Here is a 17475-nt window from a genome sequence, read left to right on the forward strand (position 1 = left end):
TTTGGGGGGGGGGGCTCTGTGCTCTTATCACAGCATCCTGATGGAGACTGCTGTCCTCTCTGCTCCCTTAGACTCTAGGCCTCTGGATGTAGGGACAATGCCCTATTCAATGATGCTCACAAGATGGTGTTGAATTAATACTTAAGGTTCCATGCCATAATTTTTTAAGCAACTGGATGATTTATTAGAAGATGTAATAGAGGGCAGTTCCAGTAGCCCAGCGGTTTAGCACCTCCTTCAGCCCAGGGTGTGATATGGAGATCCAGGATCAAGTCCCATGTCAGGCTCCCTGCATGGAGCCTGCTTCTCCCTCTGCCTGTGTCTCTGCCTGTGTGTGTGTGTGTGTGTGTGTGTGTGTGTGTCTGTGTGTCTGTCATGGATAAATAAATAAAATCTTAAAAAAAAAAAAAAAGATGTAATAGAAAAATAAATAAATAAAAAGACCCTGTTCACAATAGCAACCCCAGTACAAAATACTCAACAAAATGCAGGGCATCTGTGTAATGAAACCCAATGAGAGATCTAATCCAAACTTTGAGATTTCACGGATCAATAACACTTCCAAAATATATTTTGTCAGCTTATACATCCATAAACAAGAAAAAAATTCAGTATCTCATCCTTTTTATAAAAAGAAGACCGTTAAAATGGTTAAAACCCAAAGAGTAGGGTGGGAGTAGAAGAATCTTGGGATCAAGGGCAGTCCTTTTGAAGGAAAGAATTTTGTTTTATAAGAAAGTCACAGTGCTCTCCTTGGTATCAGACCGTTGCTGGCTGGAGACTATGCCAGTCTGACCAGTGCTGCTTGGCAGACAGGTATGTGGGGGCCCTGGGCTGGAAGGAGACCCAAGTAAAGGGGAGACAGACCGTGGTCCTGCAGGAAAGACTGAATGAAGAGTGAGAATTCTTCCCAATGAATGAATCACCCAATTTCATGCAATTCCAGCTAGGATCCCTATAGGAAAAGGGTGTACTCTGAAAAAAATGATCCTAGAGTTCATTTTCTAAAAAAAATAAGAAAATATTACTAAGAAAAATATTACTGATCAAAAGAGTAATTGGAAACCTTCTTTGCCAGAAGGTAAAACATAGAAGTTTCTAAATAATTAAAATCTTGATATTAGATTAGATTAGATTAGATTAGATAAATAGATCAATGGGACAAGCTAGGTAGTCCTCCCTGCTCCCTTACACAGCCTGCTAGGTCTCTCCCAGAGCTGTCGGGTCACCACCAAACCCAGTCCCCAGGGAGGAGGGGCCAGAGCTCAGTAAGCTTTAGGCTGTTGATACCCTCAACCACCTGAAGTTGCCTGGATTTCTTCCAGAGTTGACTCTGGGGATGGCAAGATAGCCCACACGCCCCCCTCATGGTTCCCTTTTTTATCCCATGTTCCTCCTCCAGCAGTGCCTTCCTCGCCTGAGTGTCCCCACCCAGGACTCTATCAATCCCCTTCCATCTTTGGGAGGCAGCACATGGATAGAAAGCGCCAGCCTGAGAACCAGGAGTCCAGGGGTCTGTTCCAGCTCTGCCAATGACTTTCTGTGTGACATTGGACAAAGCTCATCACCTCTGTAGGTCAGCTACCCAACTATAAGATGATTAAGAATCCTTTCTGCCTTACTAACCATATGCTATTGTGCCAGGAAGGGAAAAGAATTTAAAAAAAAAAAAAACTGGTAGCAGAATTCATTTTAGAAATTCAACTCTTATGGATCCCTGGGTGGCTCAACGATTTAGCGCCTGCCTTCCACCAGGGAGTGATCCTGGAGTCCTGGGATCGAGTTCCATGTGGGGCTCCTTGCATGGAGCCTGCTTCTCCCTCTGCCTGTGTCTCTGCCCCCTCCCCCCCGTGTCTCTCATGAATAAATAAATAAAATCTTTAAAAAAAGAAAAAGAAAAGAAATTCAACTCTCTTTAATAGGATACTATCCAGATGCTAATTTGGGGCTTAAAGGAGAGTTCCTCCACTCCCAAAGATATGATGAAAATAGATGAGCAGTGGTTGAAACTTGGCTACACATAGTATCAGTTGGAGAACTTTTTTTTTCACTTGGGGAACTTTTAAAACATAGCTTCTGAAACTCCACTCCTAGCCTAGTGGAGGCTGGCTAGATTCTGTTTCCTCTTCCTGAGTACCAAGGAAGACTACATTTCCCAAGCTCCTTTGCAACAATCCAGGGCCACGTGACTAGATTCTGGGCAATGGAAGCGGACTGACTGGCCTAGTCCATAATATTCCTGAGTAATTTCCTACATTCTATTCCTCTTCCATGACACCTGTGGAGCTTGTTCTTAAAGATGGTGATGTCAAAAATGGAAAGAGAAAAAAAAAATGGAAAGAGGCTAGATCCCTGAGTCATTGAGAGGAGTGCCACCTAATTCCCATCAAATATGATGTGAGCAAGAAATTAATAATAAAGCTGTGTTGGGGACACCCAGGTGGCTCAGTTGAAGAGCATGCGACTCTTGATCTCAGGGTCATGAGTTCAAGCCCCACTTTAGGTGCAGAGATTACTTAAAAATAAAAACCTTAGGGATGCCTGGGTAGCTCAGTCAGTTAAGCATCTGCCTTTGGCTCAGGTCATGATCCCAGGGTCCTGGGATCGAGCCCCATGTGGGGCTCTCCTACTCAGCTGGGAGTCTGCTCCCTCTCTGTCTGTGCTCACTCTCAAATAAATAAAATGTTTTTAAAATCTTAAAATAACAGTAACAATAACAACAATAATGATAAACAACTATGTTAGTTATAGTAATCAGCCTTTCCAGAACTTCTGACTTAATAGATCTGGAGTAGAATCCAGGAAATTATGTTTTCGTTTGTTTTTTAACCCTCAGGCAATTCTAATGGGCAGCCAGGATTGAGAACCACTAGATTAGGACAAAGATACAAGCGTGGGGTTGCTAGGTAAGATCATGACATATCCATTTTCCAAGGACACCTCGGAGACCGGAAGAAGGTGGTTCAAAAATGAGAGGAAGAGGGGCGCCTGGGTAGCTCAGTTGGTAGAGTGTCCAACCCTGGATCTCAGCTCAGGTCTTAATCTCATGGTCGTGAGTTCAGGCACTGCATTGGGCTCCACGCTGGGTGTGGAGCCTACTTTAAAAAAAAAAAGATGACATGAAGAGCAACACAGCAACACGGAGGGAGGCAGGAGCCAACTCCTCAGAAAAATATTCTGTGTGCTGGGAATGATCAGAGAACATTTCAGAGTTAGGGTATTTAATATTCAATTCTAAATTCTTGTCAGACCTGTTAGGTGAGAGACATAAGTCCTTGTGTTGTCTCCAAATCACCAGTGAAGTCGGCCCCACGTTCATCAGGAAATCAAAGAAAGAAAGCCAGTTCCACAGTTGGTAGTTGCGGGGGGGGGGGGGGGGGGGGGGAGAAGGGAAGAACTAAAGTCCCCTGCTGAGAATCCTCAGTGAACATTTTGGCCTCCCCTGAAGAATTCAAGGTGGGAAGGAAGGCTGATGCCTTAACTTTGAAAGATTTCACACACACACACACACACACACACACAAACACACACCCATAGTGACATCTAGGTGACATTTCAACCAGCTTTCTATGGCATGTATTGTTGAACGCCTAGAACCAATCCCAGCATTAGCACTGGGAGAGTCCATGACATTTTTATAAAGGATGAACCTAAGAAGTACAGGGACCAGGGCGCCTGGGTGGCTCAAATGGTTGAGAGTCTGCCTTTGGCGTGGGTCATGATCTCCAGGTCTTCAGACTGAGCCCCACATCAGAATCCCAGCTCAGCGGGAAGTCTGCTTCTCCCTCTCCCTCTGCCTCTCCCCCTGCTTGTGTGCATTCTCTCTCAATGAATAAATAAAAAATATTTAAACACACACACACACACACACACACACACACACACACACAAGGACCTGCTGAAGGCAAGTTCTGAATGAAGTGGCATGGACTAACCATGGAGTCCCTGAGTCCCCTGGCCCCCCACGAAGCTCACAGACTCCTGGACAAGCATTTAGAATGAGCATCTTCTGGGGACGGGGCATATGGAATGGTGGGATGGGAAATTTTGGAAGACGTCACTGGACACAAGACAAGTCACTCTGACATTCATTCCAGATCATCTGTGTTGGGCTCCCCACTCTCACCCTGTACCAAAGCCATCCTCCAGGCCCCAACCAAAGACAAATAGAGCCCAGAAGCCTTTGTTTTCACATTTAATCAAAGGAAAAGAAAGAAAACCAGTCAGAGCAAAAGCTGAGGGAGGGGAGAGGGGAAAGGCAACAGGGCTGGCACGGAGTGTGGACAATGCGGGGCAGAGTCCTCATTATCCCGAGGTTCCTCAAATGCAAGCGGCCAGGGAAGGAGGATAGGGTCAGAGAGGTAACATGGTGGGTGACACCTGTTCCGACCCAGCCCTGGGCCAGGGAGTGGGGCTTGTGTAGGGGAGGTAAGATGCAGTTCAGGGAGGGATGAAGACAGGAGAGGGGGGACCCAGCCCTGCCTCCAGGGCATCACTAGATGTGAAGGTGCCAGAACAGCATCAACACGGGAGATCTGCCCTACAGGGCCAGGAGCCAATTCCTCAGCAAGATGCCCAGCCCCCAGCTCCCTCCACCCCCATCAGAGCATGCTGTTTCCATCAGGGGACTTTGGAGGTTGACCAAGGGTTGGGGGGGCTGCATCTGAAGATGCCTTCTTTGCTTCTACTCCCAAGTGCCCCAGGTAAGGTGGGAACTGGCAAAGGATACCATTGCCTCTGACCAGCAGGAGAGCGGCAACCGGTTTTCCTCCCCCTCCTGGTCCCCTTGGGCTGTGGGTAAGGGTGATGCAAGGAAGAATTGAACTGAGGGAAAAGAGGAGTAAAAAGGCGAATGCATAGTGGATGCAGAGCTATGCAAATGAGATGGGAGCAGGCTTGACCTTGACATCTCATTTGCATATCTTATGCAAATGCAAATGAGATCCCTAATATAATAAATATATTTCTAACTTTGTAATAAATATTCTGTTTCTTCTCCCTCCCCTTCCCTAGGAAATGGGCACACAGTGGTTCAGGGGCCAGCTCGGGCTGAACCTGCAGCGAAGTCGGATCAGACACTCAGAGAACTGGGAAGCACAGGGGCAGGTGGTGGGGATGAGGGGGTGGTCCCTGCAAGGACAGGTTCACCCCAGACAGGCTCACAGAGAGGGACAAGGGCCAGATGCCTGGGGAAGTCGAGGACGGCATTCTTAAAAGAGATTCTCCTATTTTACACAATTGTCCTCCCCAAGGACTCAAGGGTGTCATTTAGGATGGGGTGACAATAGGAAAGGGGAGAAAGACATGGGGGGTCAAGATTCTGGAATCTGGAATAAGGGTTTCATAAGAAATGGGGGCTGATGGGGAACCCCCATAAAGGGCCCCAAAGAGTGACCTCCAAAGCAAAACAACCCTTCGCTTCTCCTCTCCCAAAACCAAGACTGACACACACGCTAACAGTACAGACACAGACCAGGTGCCCCAGCCTGTGGAACAGAAGCTGTGCAGGCAGGAACAGTGTGGATAGCGCCCCCTGGAGTTGAACAACAAGGAGCCGCCTAGAGCACAGATGTCCTCTGCCAGCCACATGCTCCATGGCCAGCTCACAAGCTCCCCTCTGCACGCATCCTCAGCCCCTCAAACACCCAGGCAGACCTGATGTGAGCGGGCCACCTGGACCCCTCCAGAGAGACCAACATGGACAATGGTCACAAACAGGGAGCCCAGATGTGCCCCATCGTGGGCCATGGTCAGTAGTAGAAGGCTCCCTGTCACACGGCTCAGGCTTCAGCTCACCCCTACCTTCGCTGAGCCCACCAACCGCTGCTGACCTTGCCCTGCGGGGAGCAGAGCTGACCTGTCCGGGGCACATCAGAGAAGTCTGTGGAGAGACTTCGGCAGTGAAAAGCTGTGGATGAGGGAAGGACAGGGCAGGGTCCACGTGTAGGACCCCGCCTCATTACAAGGGAGCTGGGACGGCACTGCTCCCTGGCTGTGGTAGCTGGCTCGTGCTTTGGCTCCTCCAGCCTTCAGGATGGCACCAGGCTGGCACCATAGCCCAGGACTGCTTGGCTACTGGGACCATGTGGAAACAGCCCAAGGCCTGCTCCCAGGCCACAGGGGTGAGAGGTGGGAGGAGCCCAGGAATGGAGAGGGTGTTACTAGTCCAAGGAGAAAAGGTGACTGGAGAGAGGTGGCAGGGGGCAGTGTACCTACCGACCACATGGCCCCATAGCAGCTTTTCTCTTCTCTGGACTGAGCATTACAGAGGTGACCCTGACACACTCCTGGGCACAGCCTGGCCCTCAGAGAGGGACATCTGGAGGCCAGTGGGCATCGGGAGTGGGCAGCACCTGGGCACAGAGGTACCCCATGAACACCCACCACCTTGGCAGTACACGCATCTGTGCTGAAGCCAGATTAGGCCCTGCTAGGAGCCGTCACCCAGGGAGAGCCAGACCACCAGGGATCAGGGCTAAGGATCAGGGCTGGGGGTCATGGCTGGGGAAGGGGATGAATTCAGGGTTCTGGGGCACAACCCAGAGGGGTGAGGTCCACATGAACAGTCTCAGTACACCCAGCTGACGGGCACCCACTGGGGCTCCGTCCGCAGCTTCTCCATGGCAGCCTGGAGCTCACGAAAGGTCCTCTCCAGGTTGGTGTTGACCAGGCTGAGGTCGAAGTAGTGCCCGTAGCCCCTCTGGATGCGGCTGCTTTCCTCCACTGTCCTCCTCAGGTCCGCCTCCTGCTGGCACAAGGGGACCTCCCAGCTATCAGTGTCCCCATCACCCCATCATCGGGGGAAATCTGCCACCTCCCCTCTCTATTGCCCTCCCCAGAGCCCAGCCAGATGGGGTACTGACTCCCTGGCCAGGGACACAGGAGCTCCTCCCCACACAACCCAAGGCAGCTCTCCTGCAACCACGGACAGACAAATGGGTGAAAAGAGGAAGGAAGGATATAACCTTTGGTGCATGCCAAGCATGGCACTAACTGCATTGCAACCCACATAATCTTCACTACAGCTCTGCAAGGTGGGGCTAATTATTCCCAATTTCTAACAGAGAAAGTTGAGATACAGAGAGGTCACCTGGTTATCAGCAGCACAGAACCTGCCTCACTCCAAAGTCAGTACTCACTCCACTCTGACCAGGCGCCCTTACCTCTGCAGCCTGAGAAATGCTTCCCAAGAGTGCCACTACTAGGGCAATCCCAGGGGCTGGGGGGCCACCAACCGCCACCCCACACCTAGTCAAAGCTGGCCAGCTTGCCAGGCAGGGGTGGGAAGGGAACTTTGAATGCTGATTTAAATAAGCCAAGGTGGAAGCTCTAGGGCTAGTCCAGCCTTGTCCCAGTGGCCCCAGTTGTCTATGTTTGTGGCCAGGGGACTTCAGTAGGGAGCCCAGCCCAGACAGTCCTTCTCAGGGCACAAGCGGAGCTCTGACCTGGGGCCGGAGAACTGCAGTACCAGGTGTGGCCAGCAGATGGACCCCTGAGCTCAGAGTTCCGCAAACCCTACAACTACCGGGGAAGGCTGTTCAAGGGGCTGGTGGGGAGGTAGGTGCCCTGGGGTCTTGTAACACCTGACTTGAAGCCTCTTCTCCAAGCTCTGCCTCCTCCCTGTTGCTAAGTCATCCTCTGGCCAGCCTTCCAGTCTCCAGCTTCCTCCTTCCCTTCAGACTTTCCCTCCAGCTGTAAACAACCTGAGCCCACCTGACCCATTCTGCCCATACATCTCCCACTGGCCCTCTGGATTCCCTTTGGCAAGCACTCTGTCCCCACAGAATGGACAAAGCTGTGGGCGTGGCAAAAGCTCCCGCACCCCAGGCTAGCCATATCCCTGACTCTGTGAGACTTTGGGCACTTCACTTCCTTGCTCAGACCTGTTTCCACGCCTATCAAGTGGGAATCGCAAGTCCAACCTCACTAGTACCAGGGTAGGCTCCTCTCCACTTCCCCAACACCACCTTCTTCCCCTCATCAGCTCTAGCCTGTCCTCTCCCCCAAGGCAGCCACCAGACTCCTCCCACTGCACGTCAGAGCCCTCACCCGTCAGAGCCCTCACCGTGAGTTGCTTGGTGGACACCCCACTCTCCAGTGCAGCCCGATTCATGGCCCGTAGGGTCTCAAAGTCAGGGGCCTCAATGAACACCACATAAGGGACAAATTCAGCTGTTCTCAGCACTTTCACTGCCTGCAGGAAAAGAAGGGGATGGGGGAGTCTATCCCCACGGACATCCTAGAAGGTGGGGGGAAGGATAGCTGGGGGAACAGCTACCTGGGCATGGTGCAGAAAGGGTACCTGGGGTCCCAGGACCTGAGTCCTGAAGATGAACAGTAGAAGAACAGCTGGTAGGTGGCTGGGGACTGGAAAACTAGAGACACCTAGAGGAGTGGGGGGCCTGGGACGCTGAGAAAGAGGTTCTAGGTGGGTTGGGTCCCTAGCAGTAGTTGAGGGGTTCCATGGCGGCTGCTTGGGAGACCAGTGCCTGGAGATCTGTGGGGAGTGCTGGGGGAGCAGCAGAATGTCCAGAAGGGATGTGGGCAGGATGAGAACAAGTAGGCTGGGGTAGTACCTGGGGGTTGACATCCAGCACGCACACCTTGCCGGCAGCAACCACACCCCGGATGGAGTCAATACGCGTGCCATACAGGTTGCCCTCGTATTCCCCATGTTCCAAGTAGCGCCCAGCACGGATGTCAGCCTCCATCTCGCTGCGGGACACAAAGCTGTAGCCCTGGCCTTCCCGCTCTGAGTCTTTGGGCCTCCGGGATGTGTCTGGGGGGGAGGGGCTGAATGAGCACAGGCAGGCTGCACCACCTCGGACACACGCCCATGGGTCCTGTGGCCCCTCCACTCCCCAGCATGGCTGCCTTCCCACACACGTACCCTCACCCTCCCCACTGGCACGCACACAGATCGGAGATGTCCATAGTGAGAGGACCTTCAGGGTTCATTGCTCCAACCCAGTGCTCTCATATGGGGGGCTGAGGCCCAGAGAGGGCAATGTGCACACCAAGGTCAAGCAGATCTGGGCTCAGCACTCAGGTTCCTGCTTCCCAACCAGGAGCTCTCACCACCCCCTGCTTCTGTCACCAACAAGCCCTGTCTTCCACAAGGCTACATGAGGCCCTGTTTCACATGGGTTCCCGACTGGGCTTTTAGCAAGTGGAACATGAGAGACGGAATGGCAAGGCTTGCCCAGCCCACCCAGGCCGCAGTTGCAAAGGACCGCTTCCCAAACCTTCTCCAGCCTGCAGTTCCCCCATCACCCGCAGAGGGTGCACCCCCACACCTCATCCAAAAGTACTGCTTGACTCAATGCCCAAGCAGAGGCCCCCCTCTACGTGGACCCAGCCCTGGCCCCCAGGGCAGCCCCTGCTCTTTGCTCCCCACCCAGCAGGGCCAGGCTCCCACTCACAGGGCACCGTGGTGCCGTATCGATCTGGATCCCACATGATGAGCTTGTTCTTCAGGCTGCGCCGGCCTACACCCTGAGCTCCGATCAGCACCAGGGTTTTCCGGCGGAAGGGGGGCATGCGGGCCACCTCTTCATAAATGAGCAGCTCATGGCGGTCAAACTCTGAACACAGGGAGACAGCGTCATCAGGCTACTCGGGTGGCATGGGTGGGGCCAGGGGCCAAGGATTAGAGGGCTGGGGCCAGGGGCAGTGGAGAGAAGGAGGCAAGGCCTAGGGACCTGACTGGCAGCATCAGCACCAGGACAGCATGTGCACCAGTCAAGGCAGGTGGAGGGAGTGGGCATGCCATGTTGGAACAGGACAGGGAAGGGGCCTCCAACACCCACCTGCATTCTTGGTAGTCAAATACATCATCCGCTTCTTTTTCTTTCCTGAAAGGCTGCCACATAGGGTCCCTGGCCACACAGAGATGGGCAAGTGAGGCCAGGCAGGCTTGTGTCAGATCCCAGATTAGGGGTTACATGGGGGACCCTCCTACCTGAGGTGGGTGTCAGTTCCAGGTCCCGTTTGACAAAGGCTTTCCGCTTCTCCTCCAGCAGCTGGCTGGGGATGAGCCCAGCGCTGCCCCCTTCTACATGGCATGCCTGAAATGGACATGGGACCAAGATCTGCCTGAGTGAGAAGATATTTTCCCCAGGCCCTCACCACCCACCCACCCCCAACCCCCAACAAACCACAGCTGGAGACAGACACAGAGGACTCACCTGCCACCAGTTAGCGTCATCCTGGTTTACAATCTGCAGTAAGTCCCCAGCACTGAAGCGCAGGCCCGCTTCCTTGCAGGGGATGAGGCTGTCTCTTGCAGGGTCATAGTCAAAGTGGCATTTCACAAACACCTGCATGGAGGATTAGAGAAGCGTCAAGGGAAGAAGGGAAGGCTGGAGGGCAGTACCCTTCTCAGACCAGCCCCCCTCCACCACTTCCCCCTCTTGAGGGAATGGGGTGTGTCACCCAGTCCACATCTTCCTCCTACCCTGATGAAAGAGGCTTTGGCACTGCCCCTCTCGAGGAATGATGCCCCCAGACCCACCCGGCCACTTCTCTGGTACCAGCCTCCCTTTCCATCTAGAACAAAAGGACTCAAGAGTGATGGGGCCTCTGCTCAGGCCTGGGGCCAGGGACTCATCCCCTGAGGAGAAGGCAGGATCGCTGGGGAAGGGACACAATCCTGGCACCTAATGCAGGATCCCTCAGTCCACCCACACCCTCCGCTTGGAACAGGGGGGCCTGGTAGATGACGAGGGAGCCAACAGGAGAAGGGAGACTTCAGCCAGATCCCCATCGTCCACCAACCAGGCGGCAGCCCTACAGGCCACGCCGCAGCCTGACACTGCGCATGCGCGCACCCAGTACACTTAGGCTGGTCTAGGGCTGCCTTGAAACAGGTGCTCACATGTATATCCCAGGCCTTAAATGTGCGCATGTCCCTCACATGTGCGTATGAGTGCCCAAGACTGGGGCTAATGCACGAGCATGTGGGAGATGGGGCCTCCCACCCCGGGCCTGTGACCCTGGCAGCTGCCTCCTGGCCCTCGGGCCGGAGGGATCCACCTGGCGGGGCAGATGGGGCTCCTGGTAGCTGGGCAGGATCTTGAGGATGACGCTGCCGCTGGCACTGCGTAGGAGCTCCTGCAGCGCACGAGGGTCGCTGCCCACAGGCTGCCCGTTCACCTCCTTGATGATATCACCCACGTGCAGCAGGCCTTGCTGAGCCACCATGCCCCCGTGCAGAATGCGTGCAATCACCAGCTCACCGCCCTCCACACGGAACGTCACGCCCTGGGGGACAGAGAGCAGGTATGATGAGGCCCCAGATGCTCCAAGCCAGAATCTTCAGATGGGTCTCCTAGAAGCCCCGCCATTCCCATCCTCATCCCCTCCACCCCGGCCTCGCAGAGTCCTCCTCTCCCATCTTTCTGCCCAAATTCTTCAGTTAGAGGGGCATTTGTGGAGGGAGAGGGGGGCAGAGTGGAGAGGGTTCTGGTACATGTGTGCAGCTCGGATGCACCGTGTCTGTGGTCTCCTGGGGCTGCATGGGCCCGTCCCTGGGCAAAGCTGGTCCCATCTTGGTCTTCAGCCCTTTCCTGACCAGCTTTGGTCCCCACTGGTTATTCTCAGTGCCCTCCCCAACCCCAGATCCCACCTCCAGCCCTGCCTAGCAGCCTCACCAGATGCTCTCCAGCAGTCTTTCGGATGCCCACCATGCGTACTGCGTCGGGAGGTACTGGCTGGTTGCTGAAGGTGGGGTCCAGGCCAGGGCTGGGGGGTGGTGTCTCATAGGTTTTTGAGGCCACAGAGTCATGGGTCTCCAGGAGGGACTGAGGAGGCAGTGGAAAGAGAGGGACCATGTCCCATGGTCCCTTCCCATCCCTGCTGAAACGTCCTGCCAGCCCCCATCTGGGCAGCCTGCCCCAAACACCACCCCACCCCAGAGCAGGAACCTGGAAGTGAGGCTCCTGGAGGATCCGGGCCAGCTCTGCGGCTGTGCTGCTCTGCTCTGCCAGCTGTGCCAGGTCCCGAAGGATCTCCTGCACCAGCTCCAGGTTGTTATCCCGCACCGCCTCCAGCTTGGTCTCCTCCAGCCGCTCGTGCGCCTGGAGGGTAAGGACAGAACAGGTGACACCTGAAGCTCCCTGAGAACCCTAGGGTACCAAATACTGTCCCCTACCAGCTCAGATCCTGACTTCAGACTTCACCCTCAGCATTACATCAGATCCTCACTCACCCAGACACAAGCACGCTCGCTCATGTGCAGACACACCTTGCTGTTTCCTTATTTCCCCAAAATGAAGACTAGGATCCAGTTTATGGAAGGGAAAATACAAAGGACAATCCTACATTCCCATCCTCTTGTCACAGAGGGCCATTAAAATGATCAAGCTGTCCCCAGCACCACCATCACCACCCCACCCCCCAGGACCTTATAAGCATGTGAATTCAAGGACAGCTTCTTCTACCTGACATCATGGTCTTGGGCATCCTGTAGCCCAGGACGAGGAAGCCAGGGAGGTGGAGGTCACAGGGACCCAAACTTGGGTCTCCAGACCTTGAGGCCAGTGCTCCCAGTGAGGGAGGGAATAAGAAATCAACACAATTGACCTTTGAGCAACATCAGCATTAGGCACACCAACCCTGCACAGTCAAAAAAAATCCATATGTAACTTTTGACTTCATGAAAACTTAATTACTAATAGCCCACTGTTGACTGGAAGCCTATGGATAACATAAAAAGTTGGTAAACCATATCTTCTATGTTCTATTATTATATACTGTATGTTCTATTATTATACACTGTATTCTTAAAGTAAACTAGAGAAAAGAAAATATTAAGGAAAATATATTTACAGGACTGTACTATCTTTACTGAGAAAAATCCACACATAAGTGAACTCACACAGTTCAAACCCGTGTCATTCAAGGGCCAATTGTCCATGGTATCAAGAGAAGGCACTGTACCTACTTGTTGCTCTACTGACTCTGGACTTTATGACTTTATTTATGCTTCAAAAAGGGGAAAGGAAGCTTTCACCAGAGACCAGCCCAGCTGGGACAGTTATGTTAGTTGGGTCAGGAAGTAAGGAGTGCTATTTCAGGGATATAAGTGAAGACTTTTTTTTCTCTGAGTCATTTGAAAAATAAATCACTTCACCCCAGAGTACTTCAGCCACACATCACCTAAGAACACACAGGAGATCTGCCACATTGACAAAATACCATTATCACACGCAAGAAGTTCAGCACTGACACACTGATATCATATCATCTAATAGTCTCTATTTAAATGTTAGCTATTGTCCCAAAAATATCCTTATCGGTTCCTTGTTGTTGTTCTTTCTCTGATGGACAATCTCATCAAGGACCATGTGTTACCTTTGGTTGTCACATCTTTTTATTCCCTTTCATCTAGACCAGATCCCAGTGGCTTTTGCTCTTTCGGGACATTTTACAGTTCAGGCAGGTAGTTTGTAAAATGCCCCACAACTGGATCTTCTGATAGTTTCCCCATGATTAAATTCAGGCCAATCATTTTGGCAAGAGTTCTAAACATAAGTGATCTTGTGTCTTTCCCATGCCTTGAGACCATGTGACTATTCTGCTCCCCAACAATCTTTCACTGATGAATTTAGCATTTATTCATAACTCCTGCGTAAATCAAAAAAAAATTTTTTTAACAGGGGAGTGTGGGAAGGAAGAGGGAGAGAGAGAGCCCCGAGCAGGCTCCCTGCCCAGCACAAAGATGGACGCAGGACTGAATCTCATGACCCTAAGATATGACCTGAGCTGAAATCAAGAGTTGGACACTTAATCGACTAAGCTACCCAGGTGCCCCAGTCAGTTCTTAAATGGGAGGTTGCAAAATGGTGATTTTCTACCTCTGTTACTACTTCTACATTTACTAGTTGGCATTCTACTATAAGAAAGAGCTTGTCCTTTCCCTCTCCCACCCCTCCTCCCTCTTGCCTATACCCCCCTCTCTGTCTCACTATGGATTCTTTTCACTCTGTATTCTAAACCATCATCATCACTATCTTCATTGTCTCAATTTATCCCAGATTTGTGCAGTGGGAGCCCCAAACACACCTGTGTCCTTTTGACATCTCCCCATCAGTCCTTGAGCACCTTCTTCCTTCTGCCACAGGCTCATCCTGTACTTTCCCTATCCCAGGTCTGGGTTCAACAATTTCTCCTAGGAATTCATATTCCTTTCGGCAGGGAATTTAGAAACCAAGATGAGGGCAGTTGGTACTCAATGCTTCTGGGGTGTCACTTCTTTAAAAGCCATTAATCAATACTGATTGTTCCAACTAAAATCTAACTGCAGGATTTTCCTCATCTTCTCCCATTCCATATTTGTACCTCCCTTCTCCCTCAGTGAGAATTTGTTTCCCAATAACATTTAATATATTTACTTATTTGTTCTGTCCTATAATATTCAGAAAGATTTCAGAATTGCTGAACTACTGCTACTACCTATCACAAACTTAAGAATCAAGATTTATCTACAGTTCTTTTTGTTCTCAGAATAGACACTTACAGCATTAATGGGAATGTTCTATATCTGTGCTGCCCAATGTGGGAGCCACATGTGGCTGTTGAGCAATATGATAAGTACAACTGAGAAACTGAATTTTTAATTTTATATCAGCATTTGGGTTATTTTCATTTTAAGTATTTAAATAAATACATGAGGCTGGTGGCTAAGAATATATCTCACATCGGGTATAAAGTCAGAAGATTGTGAGCAAAAGTTATTAGGGTTGGGATGCCTGGGTGTCTCAGCGGTTGAGCATCTGCCTCTGGCTCAGGGTGTGATCCTGCTCTGGGGATCGAGTCCCGCATGGCACTTCTTGTAAGGACCCTGCTTCTCCCTCTGCCTATGTCTCTGCCTCTCTCTGTGTCTCATGAATAAATAAAATCTTTTTTAAAAAAGGTATTAGGGTTAATTTCCTTTTCTGGGAGCACCTGGGTGGCTCAGTGATTGCATATCTTCCTTGGTCTCAGGTCATGATCCTGGGGTCCTGGGATCAAGTCCTGCATTGGGCTCCCCACTGGAAGCCTGCTTCTTCCTCTGCCTGTGTCTCTACTCTAGAGGTAATAATTTTCATTAGTTCTGGTTTATTCTATTTCTTTTCACAAAAATAAGTAAATATTTCTCTTTTTTACATAAAAGCTAGAACACTATACACACTCTTTGATTCCTTGAGGTTTGTTTGTTTGTTTAATTGGCTTGGTTTGGTTTTTTTTTGTTTTTTGTTTTTTGTTTTGTTTTGTTTTGTTTTTTGTTACTTAACGATATGCCCTGGAAATCACTCTATGCTGCTATGTGGAGATCTTCCTTATTATTATTTTTAGTTACTATATTTGACTTACTGTGTAACATAATTTATTCAACCAATCCTATGGGTATTTAAGCTGTTTCTAATATTTTACTATTGCAAATAAAGCTGCAGTGAATAACTCAGCACAGCTATTGTCTATCTGTAGAGAAGCCTTCCATGTCAACTCCTGGATAAAGCAGGAGATACAAGTATGATTTCCTTAGATATTGACAACCCCCTTCTATGGGACTTGGGCTGCTTTGTCCTTTCACCAGCATTGGATGAGAGACTTCCCTGAAACCTTGCCCCCGAAATGTCTGCCAATCACGTGGATGAGAAACAATCTCTCAGTGAGACTCAGTTTCCATTTTGCTTATTGAGTGAAGCTGAGCATCCCTCCATATGTTTAAGAGCCATCTTTATATCTTCTCCTGTAAATTGTCTCCTGCCAATTTTTCTATCAGGTCTTGTTTCTTTTTTTCTTTTTCTCATTTTTAACATATTTTCTATTTTGGAAAGATAAGCCCTTTATCTGTGATACCTCTTGCAAATATTTCCCTTCTAGCTTGTCTTTTGATTCTGCTTATGGCTTTTTGTCAATACAAAAAAATTTTAACTTAGTTAAATTTATTAATACATGCATCTGAATTTTAAGGCTTTGTTTAAGTGGGGGGGGGGTCGGGGGGCTTTCCTCACACACAGATCCATGTTTTCTTCTAGAATATATGTGGTTTATTTTTTTCACATTACATCTCTTATCTGCTTTGAGTTTATTCTGATGTATGGCATAAGTATGGATCTGCTTTGATGTCTTTCTAAATGACAATCCAGGTATCCTAATACCATTTATTAAAAGTCCATCAGAAAGTTATTGTTTAATTTTCTTTTTTTTTAATTTTTTATTCATTTATGATAGTCACAGAGAGAGAGAGAGAGAGAGAGAGAGAGAGGCAGAGAGAGAAGCAGAGAGAGAAGCAGGCTCCATGCACCGGGAGCCCGACGTGGGATTCGATCCCGGATCTCCAGGATCGCGCCCTGGGCCAAAGGCAGGCGCCAAACCGCTGCGCCACCCAGGGATCCCTATTGTTTAATTTTCTATGTGTGGGGCAGCCCTGGTGGCTCAGTGGTTTAGTGCCGCCTTCGGCCCAGGGCCTGATCCTGGAGTCCCAAGATCGAGTCCCACGTTGGGCTCCCTGCATGGAGCCTGCTTCTCCCTCTGCCTGTGTCTCTGCCTCTCTGTCTCTCATGAATAAATAAATAAAATCTTAAAAAAAATTTTTTTTCTATGTGTGATGATGGTAGTATGATTTTTTTTTAAGAATATTTATCTTTGGAAAAAAAAAAAAAAAGAATATTTATCTTTGGGATGCCTGGGTGGCTCTGTGGTTGAGCATCTGCTTTCAGCTCAGGGAGTAATCCTGGGGTCTGAGGATCGAGTCCCACGTCGGGCTCCCTGTGAGGAGCCTGCTTCTCCCTCTGCCTGTGTCTGCCTCTCTCTCTGTGTCTCTCATGAATAAATAAATAAAATCTTTAAAAAATTTTTTTTTCTATGTGAGATGATGGTAGTATGATTTTTTTTTTAAGAATATTTATCTTTGGGATGCCTGGGTGGCTCTGCGGTTGAGCATCTGCCTTCAGCTCAGGGCGTGATCCTGGGGTCTGAGGATCAGTCCCACGTCAGGCTCCCTGCGAGGACCCTGCTTCTCCCTCTGCCTATGTCTCTGCCTCTCTCTCTCTCTGTGTCTCTCATGAATAAATAAATACAGTCTTTAAAAAAAACAATATTTATCTTTTAGCTATATGTACTGAGATACAGATGAAATTATGTCTGAGATTTGCTTCAAAATAACTTAGGAAAGAGGGATGTAGGTGGAGGTATGGATAAAACAAGATTATTCATGAGTTGTTACATGTTGAAGTAAAGTAATGGATGATGCGAGTTTGGAAGACATTTTTGAAATTTTCCATGATAGAAAGTTTTGCAAGCCCATGAGATGGGAAGATTTTAATAACACCTCACAGGGATATTCTGAGGATTCAGTGAGATAGTGCCTGGCACTTAACAGGTGCTCAATAAAGACTAGCTTCTTTCTGTCTTCTCTTCCCCAAACAGGGGTGAAGATCATCACACATCGGGGGAGAGGCATGTTAGCCCCACAGTGACCTAAACCGT

General features: G+C 50.0%; 1 protein-coding gene across 5 annotated transcripts in view; it reads right to left on the reverse strand.

The window, feature by feature from the left end:
• Nucleotides 1-4182: 4182 nt before the first annotated feature.
• The window catches only part of MPP2 (MAGUK p55 scaffold protein 2), a 28600-nt gene continuing 15307 nt past the window's right edge, over nt 4183-17475 (reverse strand). For all 5 annotated transcript variants that reach the window (XM_077853437.1, XM_077853435.1, XM_077853436.1 and 2 more), the window contains 10 exons: nt 11925-12077; nt 11652-11801; nt 11035-11262; nt 10188-10319; nt 9962-10067; nt 9810-9878; nt 9423-9584; nt 8577-8779; nt 8066-8194; nt 4183-6745 (listed from right to left, as the gene is read on the reverse strand). In XM_077853437.1, coding sequence (XP_077709563.1) covers nt 6569-6745; nt 8066-8194; nt 8577-8779; nt 9423-9584; nt 9810-9878; nt 9962-10067; nt 10188-10319; nt 11035-11262; nt 11652-11801; nt 11925-12077 — 1509 coding nt within the window. In that variant the 3' untranslated portion in view covers nt 4183-6568. The remainder of the gene's footprint in view (nt 6746-8065; nt 8195-8576; nt 8780-9422; nt 9585-9809; nt 9879-9961; nt 10068-10187; nt 10320-11034; nt 11263-11651; nt 11802-11924; nt 12078-17475) is intronic.

The sequence above is a fragment of the Canis aureus genome, chromosome 16, assembly GCF_053574225.1.
Source record: "Canis aureus isolate CA01 chromosome 16, VMU_Caureus_v.1.0, whole genome shotgun sequence".
In the NCBI taxonomy this organism is placed as follows: Eukaryota; Metazoa; Chordata; class Mammalia; order Carnivora; family Canidae; genus Canis; species Canis aureus.